The sequence below is a fragment of the Garra rufa genome, chromosome 1, assembly GCF_049309525.1.
Source record: "Garra rufa chromosome 1, GarRuf1.0, whole genome shotgun sequence".
NCBI lineage: Eukaryota > Metazoa > Chordata > Actinopteri > Cypriniformes > Cyprinidae > Garra > Garra rufa.
The window spans coordinates 51352767-51372604 of record NC_133361.1 but is presented as its reverse complement, the minus strand read 5'-3'; the positions used below and the strand labels follow the sequence as shown (position 1 = coordinate 51372604).

Below are 19838 nucleotides of genomic sequence, written 5' to 3'. Positions count from 1 at the left end.
CTGGAGCATCAGTGAGTGTTTGAACCTTCTGTAATAGTTGCATATATAGAGTCCCTCAGTTGTCCTCAGTGTGAATAGATGAATCTCAAAATCATACAGTCATTGTTGGAAAGCTTTCAAATACATAAAAATACTGTAAAATGCTCATTTTTATGATTCAACTATTATTATTTTTACTCTTGTGTACTATATGTCATCTTTTATGTGAAATATCTTATTCAGGTCAGTACTAAATAAAAAATAATGCAATTTGTATGATGGTGTCCCTTGCTTTAGTGTTTCAGTTTTGCTGGAGCTGGGTTTAGGTCATACTGCAGAATCAGGAAGGCAGGTCTAAACTTGATACTACCTTGTTTTCATTGGTCTATTGACAGCCTTTGCTCCACCCCAAAAATTACTATGTATTACTACCAAAGAATTGTGGGAGGCTGTTTACGGTATAATATTGGTCAAACTCAGCCTACTAGCTCTCATAAGATCACAATCACAAGCCACATATTTTCCCCCTCCTTACATCCATCTTATTTCTACTTGCTTCTTTCTCCCAGCTCCCTCCTGCTGTTTGTCCTTGCTTGTATCATTTCATAGAAGAAAGAAAGTGAAAGAGAAGCAGAGGGGAAGGTTTCGAGGGTGTTGTATGATAAAAAAAAATGAATTGAAGAGGGAGGGCAAGAGTGTAGGAGGGAGATGAGAGGGGAGAAAGACATGTTTTGAGCACAGGCAACTGGCTGCTGAGACTAAACCGCAAGAGAGTGAGAGCGAGAGAAAGGGGGAGAAAGAGAGCGAGACAAGGAGACAACGCACCAGCTAGACACAAGATGGCTACAGTCTCTTCTGATTCAAATGCTGGTAAGTGACATTAAACTTTTACTTCCATTCATCTCACTAGTGTGGTGGACAGTCGTTCACTTTTAAATCCCACCTACACACACAGCTGACTCACTTCCCTTCTGCATTGCATGCACTTCCTGCGTCTCAGGGACTTTCTAATGCAGACTGAAGAGATTTGGCTGTATCTAGATGAGTTAGCAATCATATAAAGGCAAATGCCCACATAAAAATCATTCGTCCTGGATCAAAATTGGAATGAGATCATAAGGATAACGGTCAAGGTTGATGCAGCATTGCTGGAACTGTTACCATGTGCTGGGCTGCACCAAAGCTAACAGAGACAGGGCATAGACTACTAAACTTATAGAGAAAATAGAGGAGATGGTAGCAGAGAATGGACAGGAACGTTTCTTTCCCATCAAATGAAAGTGTTATTTTCCGGTCATCAGACTGGTGTGCAGAAGGCCTGCAGAGATTAGCTTCAACCCTGAAAAAAAAAAACTTACCTGCCTATAGCCTTAGCAGAGATTGTCTTACTATTGGGGGATGAGAGTGTCTGTATTACTTACTGTTAGAGACATAAGCGTAACAGTCAACTTTGTTCATGCGTGCCTTAATAACCAATCACATTACAGCCTTGGTGTCACTGAATTTCAGTCAGATGTGTGCAACACTCACAACGTCGCACGTTTACGGATACTATAGGAATGAATGATAAGTGCCTTAAGCTGAATCCCACTTGTCGCAAAAAGTCAGTCACTTCTCTTTAAAAAAAATTCAATATAAACTAAAATTAATTGATTAATTTTAAATGATTCATTAAACGATGAGCTGTTTCCTCCAAAAAGCTGTTTATTTAGCTTGGTGAAGCCTCTCCTCCATTTACATCCATTAAAAAAACGGCATCTGGTCTCCTTTCCGTTAGCATTAGCCATTACATTTCTCTGGCTAAAGCTTGCAGGTTTGCCTCCCTGTTAAAAAAACAGCATATGCTGGTTAGGACCAGCACATGACTAGCTAAGGACCAGCTTAAAACAGCTCATGACCAGCTAAGGACCAGTTTAAACCAGCTAAAGACCAGCTCAAACCAGCAGCCACGCTTCAAAACATACCTAATGAGCATATGCTGTTTTTTTCAACATGGCTTCTAGTAGGTTTGGCCTTAATAGTACCTTGATTAGCTTGTTCAGGTGTGTTAAGCCCCTTTCACACTGTGCATTAATTCTGGAAAATTGCCAGAAAATTGCCATAGTGCCGTCTGTGTGAACGCAAACCAGCCCGGGATTGATCCAAGACCAATGCCGTAAAGGGTGTGCCGTATTGGTGACACACGCTATGTTACGACTCTTTTACCGACAAACAAATATGTGTAAATAGGAATGGCGCAGATATCAGGGAGCTCCTTGCTATCCGTGCTTAAGCTGAGAACGTTCACCAGTTTAGTGGAACAGCATCGCATTACGTTACATTCAAATGTCCCATGTCTTTACGGCATCTTTAGGGGATGTGATTTCCGGAAAATCGCAGGACACATTTTCTGTGCATTTTTTTGTTTGGAATCGCTGTGTGAAAGAGGCTTTTGATTAGGGTTGCAGCTAAACTCTGCAGGACAATCAGCATTTTAGGGCTGACATTGCCTATCCCTGGTGTAGACAAATAGGTGTTGTGGATGTAGTCAGCATGGACTGAACTGCAGGTAGTTCGATCACTCACTGTATCATTTTCTCACTGTATCATTATCTCTATATCTCGAAAGCAGAGGGCTCTTCTCCACCCATCCGGCGCCTCCTTTTGCTCGGGTTCCAGGGCTCTGGTAAGACCTCAACACTGAATACCATCTTGAGCCAGGAGAAAAACTCTTCCGACAGTTCCCAAACAGACCAACAACACTGGGTAGACATACTCACCTGGCGAATACTGATCATAGACACCCCAGGATGGAAGCTGGAAACCGAAGATACAACTGAGGAGATGGACTCAGAGAATCAGCAGTCCATCATTGATCAGTGTTCTCCTGGTCCTCATGCCCTGCTGCTGGTGGTTCCCATTGGAGTTCCGTTCACTGAACACCACTGGCAAGGTCTTTGGACCCGAGTTCAGGCACTAGGAGCAGGGATATGGAGGCACACAATGGTTTTGTTCACCTGTGCGGACCAGTTGCCACAGGACATGGGTGTGGAGCAATTTATTGTGGATGGTGGGGCAGCGCTGCAGAGGCTGGTGGAGAGGTGCGGCTGTAGGTACCACGCCTTGAATAACACCTGCTCGGATAAAAGTGCCCAGGTTGCAGAGCTTTTGCAGAAAGTGGAAGAGATGGTGCAGGAGAATCAAGGCTGGTTCTTTGAAATGGTAAGGCCAAGCCTTGGATTTGGTAATGAAGAGACTGACAATGAAAGAGAAGAAGAAAGAGGTACAGAAGTGGAGAGGACAGCCGCAATGTTTAGATCTCCCCCAAGAGGTGAGTTCTTGTCTCTTTCATACGTTTTTACCTTTGATTTGGTGGTAGAATTGCAGAATGTCTTCTTAGGTGAGGGGTAGGCAAGTTAGGTCCGAGAGAGCCACTGTCCTGCAGAGTTTAGCTCTAACCCTAAATCTAACACACCTGAATAACCTAACCAACAATCTCAGCCTCAGACATCAAGTCTATTGGTTAAATGTCTGAAACATATTGCACAAAAAAAGCCCAGTCAAAAGTTTCTGTTTGTCTTGTTGGTCACCGTTGGTCCCCGCCCCCAGCTCCTGACGCAAGCATTACTTACTTCTAGACCAGCTATGTTTTAGTGCTGCTTACAAACCACTTTTCCTGGTTCCGGGCTGGTGCTTTGGGTGTCAAAAGAGAAAGAACCGATTTGAAACTAGGCTCTGGCTCTGAACCAGCACCCCAACTGCCTTTGTGGAAAAGGGGTATAGGACTAAACTTACCTACTTAACTGCCTACCACCTGCCTTAGGTCATGTAAAGTTCAATTTGATCATGTGAAGTTTCTTTTTTGCAAATTCCCACTTTCTCTATTTTAACAGAGTTACGAGTACTGTTGGTAGGCTGGCGTGGAGCAGGTAAGAGCTCTGCAGGTAATCTTCTACTGGGCTGTCACGTGTTTGAATCAGGGCGCCCCACTGATGTGTCTGTCCGCCGCCAAGCATTGGTTGCTGGCCGGCGCCTTACAGTTGTTGACACACCAGGTTGGGATTGGTTCTCCATCCAGCGCACACCAAGCAACATACGAAAAGAAATCAAACTAGGCGCAGGGCTTCTCCATCCTGGCCCACATGCGCTATTGCTAGTCATCCCCGTGGTATCCACACTTACTCCCAAAAAGAGACAGGCCCTTAAGAGTCACTTGGAAATGTTTGGTGATGAAGCATGTCAGCACACGCTGGTGCTGTTTTCATGTGGCGACTGGCTGTATGGTACTTCAATTGAGGATCACATTCAGCGGGACGGAGGTGAACTGCTGAAACTAATGCAGCATTGCTGGAACTGCTACCATGTGCTAGACTGCACCAAAGCCAGCAAGGACAAGTCGCAGGTGACTGAACTCTTACAGAAAATAGAGGAGATGGTGGCGGAGAATGGACAGAAGCCTTTCTTACCAGTCAAACGTAAGTGTTTCTGATTCCACATTTTTAAAAGTAATGGCTTTCACGTCAAGTTACGTATTCATTTGTTCGTTATGTAAACCTAATCATTGCTTCTCTGTTCTGCAGTGAACCAAGAATTAGACGAGGAGGAAGCGAGTGGAAGATGCATTCTGCAGTGAAGAATAAGCTGACACAAAGTGAAAATCCTAGAGGAATCTAAGGGTGTTCACACTTGTAGTTCGGTTTCTTTGGTTCATTTGGTCTGGACCAAAATGGATTGGTCAGGTTGAATGACGTATATTTTGTGACAGAACTCACTGAACACTCCAAACAAAAGAAAAAGGTGCGTTCAACTCAGCAGCACTTTAAGTCGAATACACCTAATGCCATCTTGCTCCCTTCCTGAAATCATGTCGCATAGTGTCACATCTTGTCATTACTTCCTGTTTTCAGGCAGCGTTCGCACTTAATGAAATGAACCCCACTAACAAGGAAATCAAAGTAGGATTCGTTTGTATGCGTACCGGGACTCATCTTTTTAGGGGTCTCAGTCCACTTGTTTCGTACGCACCAGGGTTCGGATGGCAGCGTTCACACTTAGTCATATGAACCCCACAAACAAAGAAATCGCATTAGGATTCGTTTGTATGCGTACCGGGACTCATCTTTTTAGCGGTCTTGGTCCACTTGTTTGCTACGCACCAGGGTTCGGATAGCAGCGTTCACACTTAGTCATATGAACCCCACTAACAAAGAAATCGCATTGGGATTCGTCTGGAAGCAGACCGAGACTCATCTTTTTAGCAGTCTCGGTCCACTTGTTTGGTGCGCACCAGGGTTCGGATGGCAGCGCTCACACTTACTCAAATAAATCACAGTAACAGAGCAATCGCACCAGGGTTCATTTGGAAACGGGCCAAGACTCATCTTTTTAGCGGTCTTGGTCCGCTTGTTTGGTGTGCACCAGGGTTCGGATGGCAGCGTTCACACTTAGTCATATGAACCCCACCAACAAAGAAATCACATTAGGATTCGTTTGGAAGCAGACCGAGACTCATATTTTTAGGGGTCAGGGTCCACTTGTTTGGTGCGCACCAGGGTTCGGATGGCAGCATTTACACTTACTCATATCAACCCCACTAACAAAGAAATCGCATTGGGATTCGTTTAGAAGCGGACAGAGACCCATCTTTTTAGCGGCCTCTGACGCTTGTTTGGTGCGCACCGGGTTCGAATGGCAGTGTTCACACCTACTCAAATGAACCCCACTAACAGAGAAAGAGAGTTTGTTTAATTGAACTAAACATGACAAGTGTGAACACACCCTAAAAGGTGGATCCAATTCTTTATTACCCATAAAACCAATCACACTATTGTGTCAAAGTCATATTGACAGAATGTAAACTGAACTGAACTAGACATTCCACTGCTTTTTAACTTCATAGTCAGTATGTTTGACTTATGTTGACATTCAGTAGCATACATACAGAAAGATTTCTTTCAGAGGACATTCACCTTTGCTAGAAGCACGTAGCACTTACTGACATAATATTTTTTTTACATTTGGTTTCATCTAATCCTGTGAGCGACATATAACATGAATAACTAAGACCACAAATAACAGTGATTCTCAGTACTCAAATATTGATACTCTTGCCAAATGCATGCACTGGCTTCAATGATGATTGTTGTCTAGTGCTCTCATGCCCAGAAGTGCACAGTATTTATACAACCTGATAGTTTTTCATGCACAATTACTTACTATCTAAATGTAGTTTGATTGCACTCACTGTATTAACATAAACTCTAGTACATGGAATTATGTGCACTTGAAATAGAGCTGGATTCTTTAGTATAGTTTCACAGACTGAACTGAATGTGCAATTGAGCACCTTAAGAACATTTATTTTGTTGTGAATTTAATGATTGGTGACTAATAAGGAGGACATATCATACTTACGACTGTGATATCAGCATTGAATTCTACCTAAACACATTTTTTAACAATGTGTGTTGAGCATTCAGGGCATGGCAGTTACTATTGCATAATAATAATAATAATTATGTCTGCACATTTTTGGCACAATATGATAATATGCTATGAATTCCCAAGTGCTTGGGCAAACATTTCAGCCTCAAAAGAGACATTTCAACTGGTTTGACTTAAGAGCCTTTGTATGCTTTTCCCTTCATATTTTCATATTAATAAAGAATAATTTTACAGAGAAATTGGCATAGCGAGTGGTGTTCTTATTTCAAATACTCTTACTCTTTGGACATTATAACTAAAACCCATGTTTTTTCTGCCAGCAATAGATACAGCTGTTTTTTCCAAAATAAGAGGGATCATACAAAATACATGTTATTTTTTATTTAGTACTGACCTGAAAAGGATATTTCACGTAGATGTTTACATACAGTCCGCAAGAGAAAAAATATCACATTTATAGAAATTACCCCATTTAAAAGTTTGCATACACTTGATTCCTGATACTGTGTTGTTACCTGAATGATCCAAAGTTGTTGTTTTTTTAAATAGTTCATTAGTCCCTTGTTTGTCCTGAACAGTTAAACTGCCTGCTGTTCTTCAGAAAAATCCTTCAGGTCCCACAAACAAGGGACTCGTGAACAACTATCACTAAATTAGTATTAAGAATCAAGCGTATGTAAACTTTTGAACAGGGTCATTTTTCAAATATTACTTCTCTTGTGGACTATATGTAAATGTATTATATGTGTAATATCAGCACTAAATAAAAAGTAACTTGCATTTTGCATGATCCCACTTATTTTGGTCAAATAATAACAAAACTTGTTTATACAGTCCAGGTCAAAAGTTTACATACACCTTGCACAATCTGCATGGTGTATGTAAACTTTCAACCTCGACTGTATATCACATGACCTATCTACAAAGGTAGCGAACACTTGTCACAAAATCAATTTTATAAATTATTAAAGCTTGTTTCATCATTAAAGGACACATGAAACACATTATGTTTTAAATTGTTTATTTTACAAATAACATTTAAAATAGTTAATAATTAGTGAAAGTTCCATACACAATCTAGTAAGTGCACTGCACACTATACCATTTCTTTGAATAAAGACAGTAGGAAAGGTTGAAGATTAAGCATTTAATACAGCACAATTTCAAACGGACATAATCAACAATTCACAATGCACTAATATATAATACTGTGCATACAATGAGACACATAATATAAAAAAATAAAATACACTCGTAAAAGTTCCAGGCTTTACTGATAGCTGACATGCTAAAAGGAAGCTGTTTCTACTAAGAGACTGGGGAAGAATGAAAACAATGATTAATTCAACCCTTCAAGAAATACTTTCTTTAGGACCAACATTCCTAGTATTCTGCACTTCAGGCTATGCTGAAACCGTCCATTTCTCTCAGCTTCAAGCCTCTGTGTCCATTTCTTTCTACGACTTTGTACTCCTACCCTCTCTTGCCCTCTTGACTTCATCCATGAGCTCTTTCAGATACAGAATCTCCTTAGAGAGAGATTCTGCTTTTTCCACCAGCTCTTGATTCCTCTCCTCTAGGATTGTGCACTCTGACAGGAGGGCGTCTTGCTCTGCACGCTTCTTCTGTCGGTAGCGGGTTGCCGCAGTCTTGTTCTGCTCCATTTTCTTCATTTTTTTCTTCTCGACCACAACCTTTGAGCCACTGGCTGTCTTCACTCTTCCTGTGAGGGAAGGTGACTCTGACTGATTTTGGGTGGGCTTAGATTCAGGTGAAATATATGGCTTCACCCTAGAAGATCGAGACTGGGGAGAGGCTGGGGTTTCTGGTTCAGGGGAAGTTGGACTTGGGGAATCATCCATAACCACCTCACTTGGATGGGTTACCATCACATTAGCCTCCTCTTTGGGAGCAAGGACAAGAACGATGCGGGTTGGGGAGAGGGATAGGACAATTTTGGGCACCCGCACCTCAACAGGGGTTGGACTCTGAACTTCAGCTATGTCAACCTCGCAACCAAGCTCAAGCGTGTCAGTAGGGGATTCGGGTGGGAGGATGGAGGGTGATGGGACTGGGGAGGCCGGCTCAGACTTGATCTCGAGCTCAGCCTGGGGTTCAGGGACTACGGCGGAGGAATCTGACACTTCACAAGGTGTTGAAGGAATGAGTGGAGTATTCAAAGTGAATGAAAGGTTGGAAACTTGATCGATTTCAGGGACAGACACTGGGGGAGAGGGCGAAGGGGTACTGTCAGAAGCTACAGGCTGGGACTCCAGGTCTATCTGTGACTCAAGAGAAGCAATGAGCTCCTCAGGGGAACTGGGTGGATCCTCAGAATCATAGGAGCTGATGAAAGACTCCAGATCGAACTCACTCAGATCAATGCGCTCGGTCATCCAATCCATTTCACTGAATGAATGATCTAAAACAAACAAACAAAAAACATTTAAAATAACTGCTTCAACTATTAATATGCTGAAACTGTGGTGAAATAAACTGCTACACCTTACCATTACCACTGTCTGTGCCACGATTATCTAAGCACAGCTCGTCTGAGGGAAACCAGGACAGGGACATCTGATTGAGCCCAGCCTTCTCCCCCCTCTGAGTGGAGGGAGGAGTGCAGGGTGGGGAGAGAGAGGGAAGTGGAGAGGAAGAGAAAGATGAGAGGGGCGATTCTGCGCCTCCGAGAGGAAGAACCTCCTCATCTTTATCTAGGAAGGACCCCAGAGGGTCAGCCATCGGTGATGATGGGTCCCAAAGAAGGACTTCCATATCGTCCGGGCCAAACCGTGAGCTCATCAAAGACATGGCTGTCTATTTCAAGCGGTATCAGAGAATCTTCTACTGAGAATTCGAATAGTTTCGTGCTGTCAGGTACAGCAAAGATCAGAGTTGCCACAAGGGACCTGGGAAAAAAAGATGGAAAGTAGTTAATCTCTTATGTAATACATACCAATTTAAATCATAATTGTAAACAATCAAATGCAAAAGCTATTACGTAACAGAAAACAAAGCCTCATTAGCTATTACTGATGCACGATGACATCATTTGTCCACACCCTACTCCTACACATATGGACATTCCCATTCTATCCTATTAAACATTTTCTCAGCAAATTTAAGAGGGATATTGATGTCAATTGCTCTTTTTGCTCTTTATATTTGGAAACTGTATCCCACATCTTTTGGCACTGTAGTCATGTTAAAAAGTTATGGTATGATACCTCTGTGTTTATCAAAAAAAAGATACTCTCTAATTTTAATTTGCATTTTGAAAATGTTGTTTTTGGATATTTTGATTATGATAATATGAATAATGAAGCATTCGTTATTAATCTATTTATATTACTAATTAAGTTTCACATTCATAAATGCAAATTTACTAACAAAAAACCCTGTTTTACAGTATTTTATAAAGAACTGGAAAACTATTTCTGTACTATTCTTCATAGTACTAATAGAAAAGCAATCAAAACTGTCCGTTTGTTTTCTGTCTTCAAAATCTTTGAGTAATGTAAAGGTCATGCATCTCTTCGATTGTAACTTTATTTTTATTTTTTTTTGTTTTTTTTTCTTTCTTTTTTAAGTTTCCCTGACTTTATAATTTCTGTTGTGTTTGTTTGTATGTGTTGTGTAAAGCATAAAAAAAAAAAAAAAAAAACATATGGACATTCCCACATGACGCTTTTATCACTGACAGTCAGGAGACTTGGTTCTATTTATAAATGTTCAACCTCAACCAAAAGGCAAAACCTCTGTGCTTTTCATCTAAAATCATAGAGTTAACTAAAAATGTCATTTTCAGTAAAAGACACAGCGATGTGCTATTGTTATACAGCATGAAAGTCAAAAAAAAGACTCCGCCATTTCAGGGCTCACCACCGCTCCCTCTTCAGGAACGTGCGCCATTTTATAAGGAGCACGCCACGACAAAGAAAAGTCATTTAAACACCCTTAACTCGGGTTTATTTGACTAAAACACGATCAGGATGATTACATAAGCATCCCTTATCGAAAAAAGAGACATTGTGGTACATTTTAAAACTGAAATGACTACAAATCCATCGACTGATGTTCCCGCTGTCTGGCAGACATATGGCGCGCTGAACTCGAGACGGCTGTCATGACATTTTCCTATATCTATTTAATATAACAAATCCTCACATATCTCTATAAGGCACGTAAGAAATAGGATTAAACATTTATGATCATAATGTTGACAACTTTAATGCTAAACTTTCGACTCGCCGGCTGTCTGGTCTAAACGGCATGACATTGTAAGACAAAAACAATTAAAAGTGTACTTACGCCATTTTGAAATAAATGTACTGGACCAGTGCACTATGTTGATGCACTGAGGAGTTTGGGCGCTGTCTACCGACTGCAGATCACACGGCCATTTCGGCGAAGAGCAGAATCGCTCGAGTATCAACAAAAAATCAACTGGGAGAAGAATTGATCTGCGGGTGATGACGTCGTGTTCGTGTTTATATAGGACCGCAGTGCCGCTCAGCCATATCCTTCCGCTTTAGAGCTTTGTTTTGTGTTACTGGGCGGAGGCGGCATATAGTCCCATTGTTTTTAGCCCATTTGTATTAGTTGAGGTATCAAAAATAACTATGAAACGTTTTATATCTATTGTGTGATTACTTATGAGTCTTTTTGATTATATCAAATGAGGAAAAATAATGATATTGGTGTTGGACACCGTATTGTAAAGAATATAATCAGACCTGACTGATAACAAATAGATATTAACATTATATTTGTCTATCAGTCGATAGACTTATGAACACGTATGTCGTGAGCACAAAGTCTACCAAAACGAATATTAAAGCAGGGCATGAGTCATTTCAGGGAAGTGTCTACATTCCCCGTATGTAAAGTTAGTGGCTCTATCACCCTCTGCTGGATGAAAATTAAACTAGGTTTACCTCGGTTACAAAAATTATTGTTATGGAAAAAGACAAAGGAAAGAAAAGGCCATTGCTCTTGCTGGTGGAAAAACTGAATAGAGAAACGAAAACGGCTGTATTGAACTCGGATAGGAACAAAAGAGCTAGTCAGTGCAAGCAGGAATGTGTGTAGTTTGTTTACAAAGAGCTTTAGGGATTCAGTGACGCATTAGGAGAACATGGAGAGTTACATAATAAAAGGCAGCTCTCATCTTGAAGGCATTCATTTATTTTCTAAAGACGTATATTTAAAAACAACACGTAATTTTGTACAAAATCCTAGCTAAGCAAACAATTAGGCAGTGTGCAAATATTACATTTTTTGTAACATAAAAACACAATAATAAAATGGAAAACCCCACCATGTTCAGATTACATTTTATAAACTATATACAATAAATATCAACCAGGATCAAAGCAACACAGACACATTTATTCAAAACAGATAATTTGGTGATCAGACGCTATAACATGTCACATCAGACACTTCTACCATTTTTAAATAATGATATTTCATACAATTACAATATATATTATAGTCTCTATATGATGATCTTTTAATATAGTAGTATATTATTGCTGGATCACAAGTGCTGCAATATACTAGGATAATCAAAACGTGACTGATATCTTGTGCTGATATATGATTGGTTTGATTCTCTCTCAGTGGATTTCTCTTAGCTAAACATTTGCTAACTGTCAGCCTTTCATCAGGCGACCACAATGCGGTCCTGCAGTGTGTAGGCCTATCTGTGAAGAAACCTGATCTTTGGGTTTGTGCCTGTCTTTGTTCCCAAACATTAGTAGAGATCAGTCACTAATTCAGCCATCCTTTTCTTGCTTCAGGCTCAACCTCAGGTGATTGTAAACGGCAGAGGACATCAATGGAAGAGTGCTGCACAGACCAAGGCCCTCTCGAGCTGCTTCACGCACAGTGACTCTATGTTTACACAGTGACTCTATTTTCCGCTTTTATTATTCTCATTAGGCGCCGTTTCTGCCTCGGGGAACAGGTCAGGGTTTTCTGCTAGTGTAGAGCGGATTCTCTTCTTCTCTTTAAAGCGGCCTGAATGTGAGACTTTCACATGGCGTCCCTTTGTTGCAGTTTTATCCACGATGCGTTCCAAGCGGGCGTTAAACTGGCTGTCCGTGGCTGCGTCAGGGGTCCCTGGTGTCTCCCCAGCATTGCTGCTGTGATCTCCAGGGATTTCATACAACACTTTCGGCTCTGATTTCTTCTTACGCAGGAAGGTCAGTTTCCACCAGGATGGTGCAGGTTCTGCGGTTGCCATTGAGATGAAAACAGACTTTGCTCTGGAAGAGGACAGAATGAGAGCGTTTCATATTAGATTAGAGGATAAACAGTTGGACTGAATATAAAAATGATGTGAACTAATAAACTACTTTCGTAGTAGGAATAGTCATAATGTGTAAGCTGAGCCCTGAGGGTGTGAGCTAATGCTAATGTAAGATCTGTGTCTTACATTATAAGGGGCAGCCGCTCATGAATTTTTCAGTGTCATTCAATAAGCACCATATGGTAGAGGTATGCAAAGTTTTAACCTGTAGAGCTTCGGTTACAGGCATCAAATTTCACACACGCTGCACTGCAGCTATATGCTGGGAGGATGGAAATGCGTAATGTGGACCATTCTAATGTTAAATGACAGAGTGCTTAAAATAAAGGTGACTAGTTTATTTTATTTGTATGTGTTAGTGTATGAGCAGCAGGGTTGCCAGATGTTCACAACAAAACCTGCCCAATTGCTACTTAAAAGTAGCCCAAAACTTAAAAATCTTATTTGTGTTTCGGGGTGTAAAATGTATGTTTATTTGGGTTCCCCAGTAAAATTCACATTCCATGGGATAAATGTCACGTTATTGAGGTCGCTTTAAAGTTAAAGTTAACTTCAAGAACAAAAAAGTACAGATAATTTAATCACCCCCTTGTCATCCAAGATGTTAATGTCTTTCTTCAGTTGTAAAGAAATTATGTTTTTTGAGAAAAACATTTTAGGATTTCTCTCCATATAATGGACTTCTATGGTGCCCACGAGTTTGAACTTCCAAAATGAAGCTTAAATGCAGCTTCAAAGGGCTCTGAAAAGGGTCTTATCAAACTAAACAAAAAAAATGGATACTTTTTAACCTCAAATGCTTGTCTTGTCTAGCTCTGTGTGAACTCGGTTCAAGACAGTTATGGTAGGTCGAAAAACTGCCATCTCATTTTCTCCTCCAACTTCAAAATTGTCCTACATTGCTGTGGACGTACCGACTTATTGTTTACAAAGTGAACATGCAAAGAAGATCAAATGACCTTTACTAAAAAAGGTAAAACAGCGATGGAGGACGATTTTGAAGTTGGAGAAGAAAATAAGACGACTGTCTAACTGTCTTGAACCAGAATACACAGAGTTCACACAGAGCTAGACAGTATTTAAACTGTCTTTTTATTTTTTTTAAATAAACAATTTTTTCACTAGATAAGACAGTTTTCCCTCGGCTGGGAACAATAGAAGTCCACTACATGGAGAGAAATCCTGAAATGTTTTCCTCAAAAAACAAAATTTATTTACGACTGAAGACAGAAAGACTCTTGGATGACAAGGTGGTGAGTAAATTACCTGTAAATTTCTGTTCTGGAAGAGAACCACGGACATGAAAATCAACCTGCGGCAACAGTGTTAATGTACTGTTGCCCAATTCTGCATTATAACTGCGGACTTGGCAACACTGATGAGCAAGGTTGGGAAGGCTATTTTGAAGAAGTAATATTAAAGATTAATAATTAATAACTAATAAGTAGTGCAACTATTTCGATTACTTTATTGAAGTAATGTAACTGAGTACAATTGATTATTTTTTGATTACTTTTCTACATTTCTAACTAATGTTTTTCACTGTTAATCGTTTTCAAACATTTAAAGCAGGTTGGGTTAACCTCACAGTAGTACTCAGCACTGACTACTGTCAGACTCTGTAATCGTTAACATTTTCATAAGTAACTGTAATTTAATGACACATTTTTTTCCCAGTAACCATAACAGATTACAGTTACATTTATTTTGTAATTAGATTACGTAACGCAGTTACATGTAACCAGACAATTTACACAATGGTTTAGATGTTTGGGGTAGTAAATGTATTTATGTTCACTCAAAAATAAAGCATTGATATTGAGATAATATTACAATGTAAAAAATGTTAACATTTATGCATTTTAAACTCTTTTATTTTAAAATATGTATTCCTGTGATTCAAAGCTGAAACTTCAGTTTTCAGTGTCACATGATCCTTCAGAAATCATTCTAATATTCTGATTTGATGCTCAAGAAACATTTATTATTATTACTAATGTTAACATTTGTGCTGATTCATATTTTTGTGGAAACCCTGATACTTTCCCCCATGATTCTTTAATGAATAGAAAGTTTAAAATAACAGAATTTATTTAAATGTTAAATTTTTTGTAACAATGTAAAAGTCTTTAAAATGAATTGATCAATTAAATGTGTCCTGGATTAATAAAAATGTATTTCTTTAATTTCAAAAAGAGAGAAAAAGCGAAATCTTACAGACTTCAAACTTTTGAATGGTAATTTACATTTGTACTTCAGTATATATAAAAATGTTTATAAATGTCTCAGTTTTTTATTTTTAGTGCTGTCAAATCGATTAATCACAATTATTCTCATCCAAAATAAGTTTGTTTACATATATATATATATATATATATATATATATATATATATATATATACACACGAGTGCTGTGTATATTCATATGTATACACATACATACATATATGTATATTTGTATATTTTTATATACAACTATTTGAAGCTCGTAGCGATGCATATTGCTTATCAAAACACAAACTTTTATTTTGGATGCGATTACTTGTGATTAATCGATTTGACAGCACTAATAATTTTGTTAAAAGGACCTAATAATGTGGCAAAACATTGAACGGAGCTTAAAGAACATTCACATTAGCTATAATATTTCATAAATAAACATGTAAGAGCCTAATTCTGGTCCACAGTCTCCGTTTAGGCCATAAGTAAACACAGTCATTATCTACCTTATTTTTCTCGTAAGAGCGGACCCAGCCATTTGTAAATATAAAGTGCGAGGCTTCCGGTCTCATCCGCTTCGAACTATTTTTAGCTTTACAAAACAGCTTGTTTTGCTGCTTGATATTGAAAAATGGTGTGTGGTTTACATATTATTTTAATGTACTATCTTAATTATGAACACACTGGTTTGTAATGCAAACAGTTTTACTGTTTACTGCACTTTGTTATTCTTCTTGTTATTTCCGTACAACGGCTAATGAACCGGAAGCATCACATATTTACAGAAAACAGCTTACTTCCGCGTTGAAAAATAAGGTGGATACAGTAACGACTTCTTAGACTTCACGTCTCAGTTCTGAATGATGCAGCTTGTTTCATTTTAGCCATAATGTACATAGTCTTGTGGCTTTGCAAATGGATTTCACATGCTTCATTCATTCATTTGATTTGACACGGTCCATTCACGTGTTAGGAGTTCACAGTCCAGAGAGCGTTTAAGGTTCTTACACAAGCCAGAATGGCTGCTTTGAAGTAAAACATTACAATAAAAGCGAGCACGCCTTCGACATACAGTACACACAGCAGAACACTGTCCAAATGAAACTTCATATCATATTTTGAGGTTTGCCGCTCACTTACACACACACACACACACACACACACACACACAACGGCGACAATAAACAAATACTTTGGGCTACTTCTTGATATCCTGGAAAAATTTTATTGCTTCACTGTCCATTATCATATCGGGAACTGAATCAGCCTTCTGTGAAATGCGAAAATAAACTCCCACACTCAGATTCACACAAAACTGCTGTAGCGTGTGGCAATATCCATTCACAGGAAAGGCTTGGCTCTGTCGCGTAGCAACAGAGAGGTCATTTTCATACAGTATGCTAATTTCTGTTCGCTCTCTCTCAGGGCTTTGACTCCTGCTCCTGCTTTTATGTTTACGAGAGCAAACAGAGATCAGGTGCTGCCGGTCAGCTCCCTTTCAACCTTACAGCCTTGTTTTTTAACCGCTTTTAACCTTATAAAAGGAAGGCCTTTAATCCAGATGGTTTCAATGATAAGTGTATTTCAGTGAAAAAAAAGGCGTAGGATTCAGAAATGGCTAATAAATTTCACAAATAATTGGTTTTCAAGTAGAAAACGAGTATGCATACTGTTAAAGCATTTGGTTTGGTTGTCAAAAAGTAATGTCAACACTTACTAAACTACATAAAGTCTATGATTTTTAATAAAAACGTAGATTCTGAAACATTCTAGAACTTCAATGCACTAATATTCGATCAGTTTTACCGTGGGAAATATTATGGTTTGTCAGGATTGGGTTAAGGAAGGTTTCTCTTTGCATGCAAGGGGAACTTTTACGCAAAGCACATGGTCGTACGTGTGCACTTTAAGCTGTTACGCATGTGGTTTTCATATAAAGATAAAAATAATGATAAGGGTCATGGACATCATTGTTCAGGAGGAAAACCCAGCACTTTCCGGGAACATGTCAATGGCCATCAGGAACTCTCTGTGTGCTGATTATTCAAAGATTTGATAAGATAGACAGATTGCGATAATGTAGAGAAAACAATGGCTTCGGAAAACCAAACTTCTGATTTGTCTTGTCACGCGAATTACGGACGGCGTTCATTTCTTGCAAAAGCATTTCAGTTCATTACTGGCATCGCAATAATAACGACACAAAGTACATTAGGTTTCAACAGAAGCTCCTACGAGAGATCGAAATCTCTGTAGACATCTTGATGAATTAATTATTCCTGTCGGTGGCTGGAAAAAAACATCAGGTGTTAACTGGAGGTCCTCAGAGAGCTTCGCTCTGAGAAAAGTCACACACAAGTGGGTAAAAGTAGCGCAAATGACAATAATTGTGACGCTCAGAAGAACCTCTGGGAAGATGTTCTTGTTTGAACCTTCGTGTAGGCCGAAAATGTTGAAAGTATTGTTGCCTATTTCCTCTCAGATTTGTTTTCAAAAAGAAAAAAAGGGAAACTAGTTCCAAGTTAGTGGATTTTACTGATTCAGAAGTTGCTCTTTTAAAGAGCAGAAGACCATTTGGAGATCTTAAGTATCTAAGTATCAAAGTGATTTCAGATGTTCCTCCAAAATTACTTGAGAAATAAAAACCATACACATAAATGACAGTTGCTGACCTAAAGTAATTGAATGTGGATAGTACAGCACAGATAATTTGCTTTAGAGAGAATTTGATGAGAAATGTTTGAAGTTCAACTGAAGACAAAAAAGGCTTATCTTACTTAGTATTTTCGCCTGGTTTCTAGTCAAAATATATCTAAAAATATAAGATGAATTTATTAGATAAGCAAAAATTACAAATGCAAAATGCACTTAATTTAGTTTTTTCCCCCTGGAAACAAGTAAAATTATCTGCCAGTGCGGTAAGTAAAATAATCTTAAAACTTATCCCCACTGGCAGATAACTGTACTTATTTTAAGCAAACTAAACTTAATTTAGTATAAGACTAAATATCTTATGTGATTTTGCTTATTTAGTAAATGCATCTTAATTTAAGAATTTCTGGATATTTTGACTAGAAACAAGACAAAAATACTTAGTAAGAAAAGCCTTTTTTTGCAGTGTAGCAAATCTGAGCAGAGTTTGAGATCTCTTCCGAAACTGTAGAGGAGACACACGTGAGATTATTTGACTAGTAGAAACAAAACCGAAAGTTTTTTATTAATGGAGAGATGGGGACTTTTGTGCGTGAATACAAATGCCCAGGCACATGGTAAACAAATAAAGCAGGCAGTAGAGGCACTTGACTCTATAACGTTTGCGTTTAATTTCATCACGATGCTTGTTTCTTCTTGTATTTGTCCACCTGAATATTCTACTTTGAATATATCACCAATTTTAGACTGAGAGATTAATTGTTTGAAAAGTTCAGTGAGTTTAGGACGTTCTTATCTGGATTCCTTCCCAATGCAATGATTTTGTCAGGATGAGTAAATTCAAAAGACATTCATGGTGCCTACTGAACTTGTGCTGTTGACACAACTGAAAGAAATGTTTTGCATTTCAAAGTGTTCACTTGATTGCAATAATCCTCACACACACACACAGACTCATCTCAGGCTTCTCATTGTGTATGATTACCCAGTCATAAAGGTTTACTGTTTGCTATAAATGTGTAATCAAATGTGTCTCTGTCCAAAGGTCATTAAAATTCAAAGCTATCAGTATGCTTTTATTTTCTCTCTAGAACTTACTATACATTCCCATAGGATTGATTTATCTCTTTCTGTAGAACTCAACATTGCATCTGCATTTTACACAGTAACTTTATCTGTCAACTAATTAATACGAAACTAACTTCCACTGGATGATGTTATATGGAGAAAGCATTTTCCCGTCAGGTGAATTCCTGTAATAAGCCTCTCTCACCTGTGTAGGTGAATGTACGTCCGCTGTTATCGATGGTTGTTATCTGCGTTAGAGCAGTCGCTATCCTTAGGTTCAGTTGTCTGTCCTGTTGAGTCCAGCAAGTGCAGTCATCACCCTATAGAAGCCTGTTTTTTTTTCTTTGGATTTCTATGAGTTTCTGTCTGTCTCTTCTCTTGCCTCTTCTCCAGCTTGGCTGTCCTTCTCGTCCTCTCTGGCAACCAGGTGTAGATTCACAGGTGCATGACTCCTCCCTCCTGCAGCCACATCAGGCCCCTCCTATCTCTGCTGCCTGAATAAACAGGGTAACGTGACATCAGCATCACATAACAATAGCTGATATATATGCTACTCGGATTGGGTGTAGAAGAATAATGACTGGATAAGCTTTGGATATTACATTAGTTAATGTTTAAAAGGTTATAAAAGGTTGTTAGGAATGTAATCAGCAGGGATTCACACTGTGTGCCAACTTTTTCTGTCTTTACAAGACTGCCATATATGTTTCATTTAAAGCTTTTCTTATATATCTATCTATCTATATATATATATATTCTCAGGACATTTTCTCAGGCATTATATGCACAAGGACACTTGTTGGTTGTTTTTTCATAGATTAGACCGTCGTTCATCTAGAGTAGACTAATTAAAATATTTTTGATTATATCCAAGAGCTTTCTGACCCTGCATAGACAGCAACGTAACTGACAGATTCAAGGCCCAGAGAGTAGTAAGGACATCATTAAAACAGTCCATGTGACATCAGTGGTTCAACCGTAATTTAATGAAGCTATGAGAATACTTTATGTGCACAAATAACACAAAAATAACGGCTTTATTCAACAATTTCCTCTCTTCCTTGAAACGATCAGTTTTTTTTTCGAAACAAACTGACCATTTATATATTTTTTTACCTCAAATGCTCGTCTTGTCTCATCTCTGCGGTGCGCATAGTCTGTATATTCCGGGTCAATACAG

At 38.9% G+C, this 19838-nt stretch overlaps 3 protein-coding genes across 4 annotated transcripts; 1 reads left to right on the top strand and 2 right to left on the bottom strand.

Annotated features, from left to right (window-relative positions):
- The first annotated feature begins 574 nt into the window (after positions 1 to 574).
- LOC141324035 (GTPase IMAP family member 8) lies at positions 575 to 6628 on the top strand. 2 transcript variants are annotated; one of them, XM_073833517.1, is made up of 4 exons: positions 575 to 849; positions 2591 to 3289; positions 3852 to 4433; positions 4539 to 6628. In XM_073833517.1, exons 1-4 carry the CDS (start codon positions 819 to 821, stop codon positions 4589 to 4591), a joined length of 1365 nt encoding a protein of 454 aa, XP_073689618.1. In that variant the 5' UTR covers positions 575 to 818; the 3' UTR covers positions 4592 to 6628. The 2 variants fall into 2 exon arrangements, with proteins under 2 accessions (XP_073689618.1, XP_073689616.1); XM_073833515.1 differs by having other exon boundaries at positions 2588 to 3289.
- A 778-nt stretch (positions 6629 to 7406) lies between these two features.
- atf4b (activating transcription factor 4b) lies at positions 7407 to 10872 on the bottom strand. The gene is made up of 3 exons (XM_073833514.1): positions 10714 to 10872; positions 8913 to 9311; positions 7407 to 8824 (listed from the first exon to the last, which is right to left on the bottom strand). The coding sequence occupies exons 2-3, from the start codon at positions 9211 to 9213 to the stop codon at positions 7860 to 7862; spliced, it is 1266 nt and encodes a 421-aa protein (XP_073689615.1). The 5' UTR covers positions 9214 to 9311; positions 10714 to 10872; the 3' UTR covers positions 7407 to 7859.
- Positions 10873 to 11568: 696 nt separating this feature from the next.
- prr15la (proline rich 15 like a) lies at positions 11569 to 19102 on the bottom strand. Its single transcript, XM_073833513.1, has 2 exons — positions 18864 to 19102; positions 11569 to 12674 (listed from the first exon to the last, which is right to left on the bottom strand). The coding sequence occupies exon 2, from the start codon at positions 12650 to 12652 to the stop codon at positions 12320 to 12322; it is 333 nt and encodes a 110-aa protein (XP_073689614.1). The 5' UTR covers positions 12653 to 12674; positions 18864 to 19102; the 3' UTR covers positions 11569 to 12319.
- Between the last annotated feature and the right edge of the window lie 736 nt (positions 19103 to 19838).

Excerpts from the sequence above, each read along its gene's own strand:
- LOC141324035 (XM_073833515.1), top strand. The coding sequence starts at position 819 with ATGGCTACAGTCTCTTCTGATTCAAATGCTG. Across the intron at positions 850-2,587 it reads CTCTTCTGATTCAAATGCTG|CAGAGGGCTCTTCTCCACCC; the intron begins GTAAGTGACATT and ends ATATCTCGAAAG. Across the intron at positions 3,290-3,851 it reads GTTTAGATCTCCCCCAAGAG|AGTTACGAGTACTGTTGGTA; the intron begins GTGAGTTCTTGT and ends CTATTTTAACAG.
- atf4b (XM_073833514.1), bottom strand. The coding sequence starts at position 9,213 with ATGTCTTTGATGAGCTCACGGTTTGGCCCGGACGATATGGAAGTCCTT. Across the intron at positions 8,825-8,912 it reads TGGCACAGACAGTGGTAATG|ATCATTCATTCAGTGAAATG; the intron begins GTAAGGTGTAGC and ends TGTTTGTTTTAG.
- prr15la (XM_073833513.1), bottom strand. The coding sequence starts at position 12,652 with ATGGCAACCGCAGAACCTGCACCATCCTGGTGGAAACTGACCTTCCTG.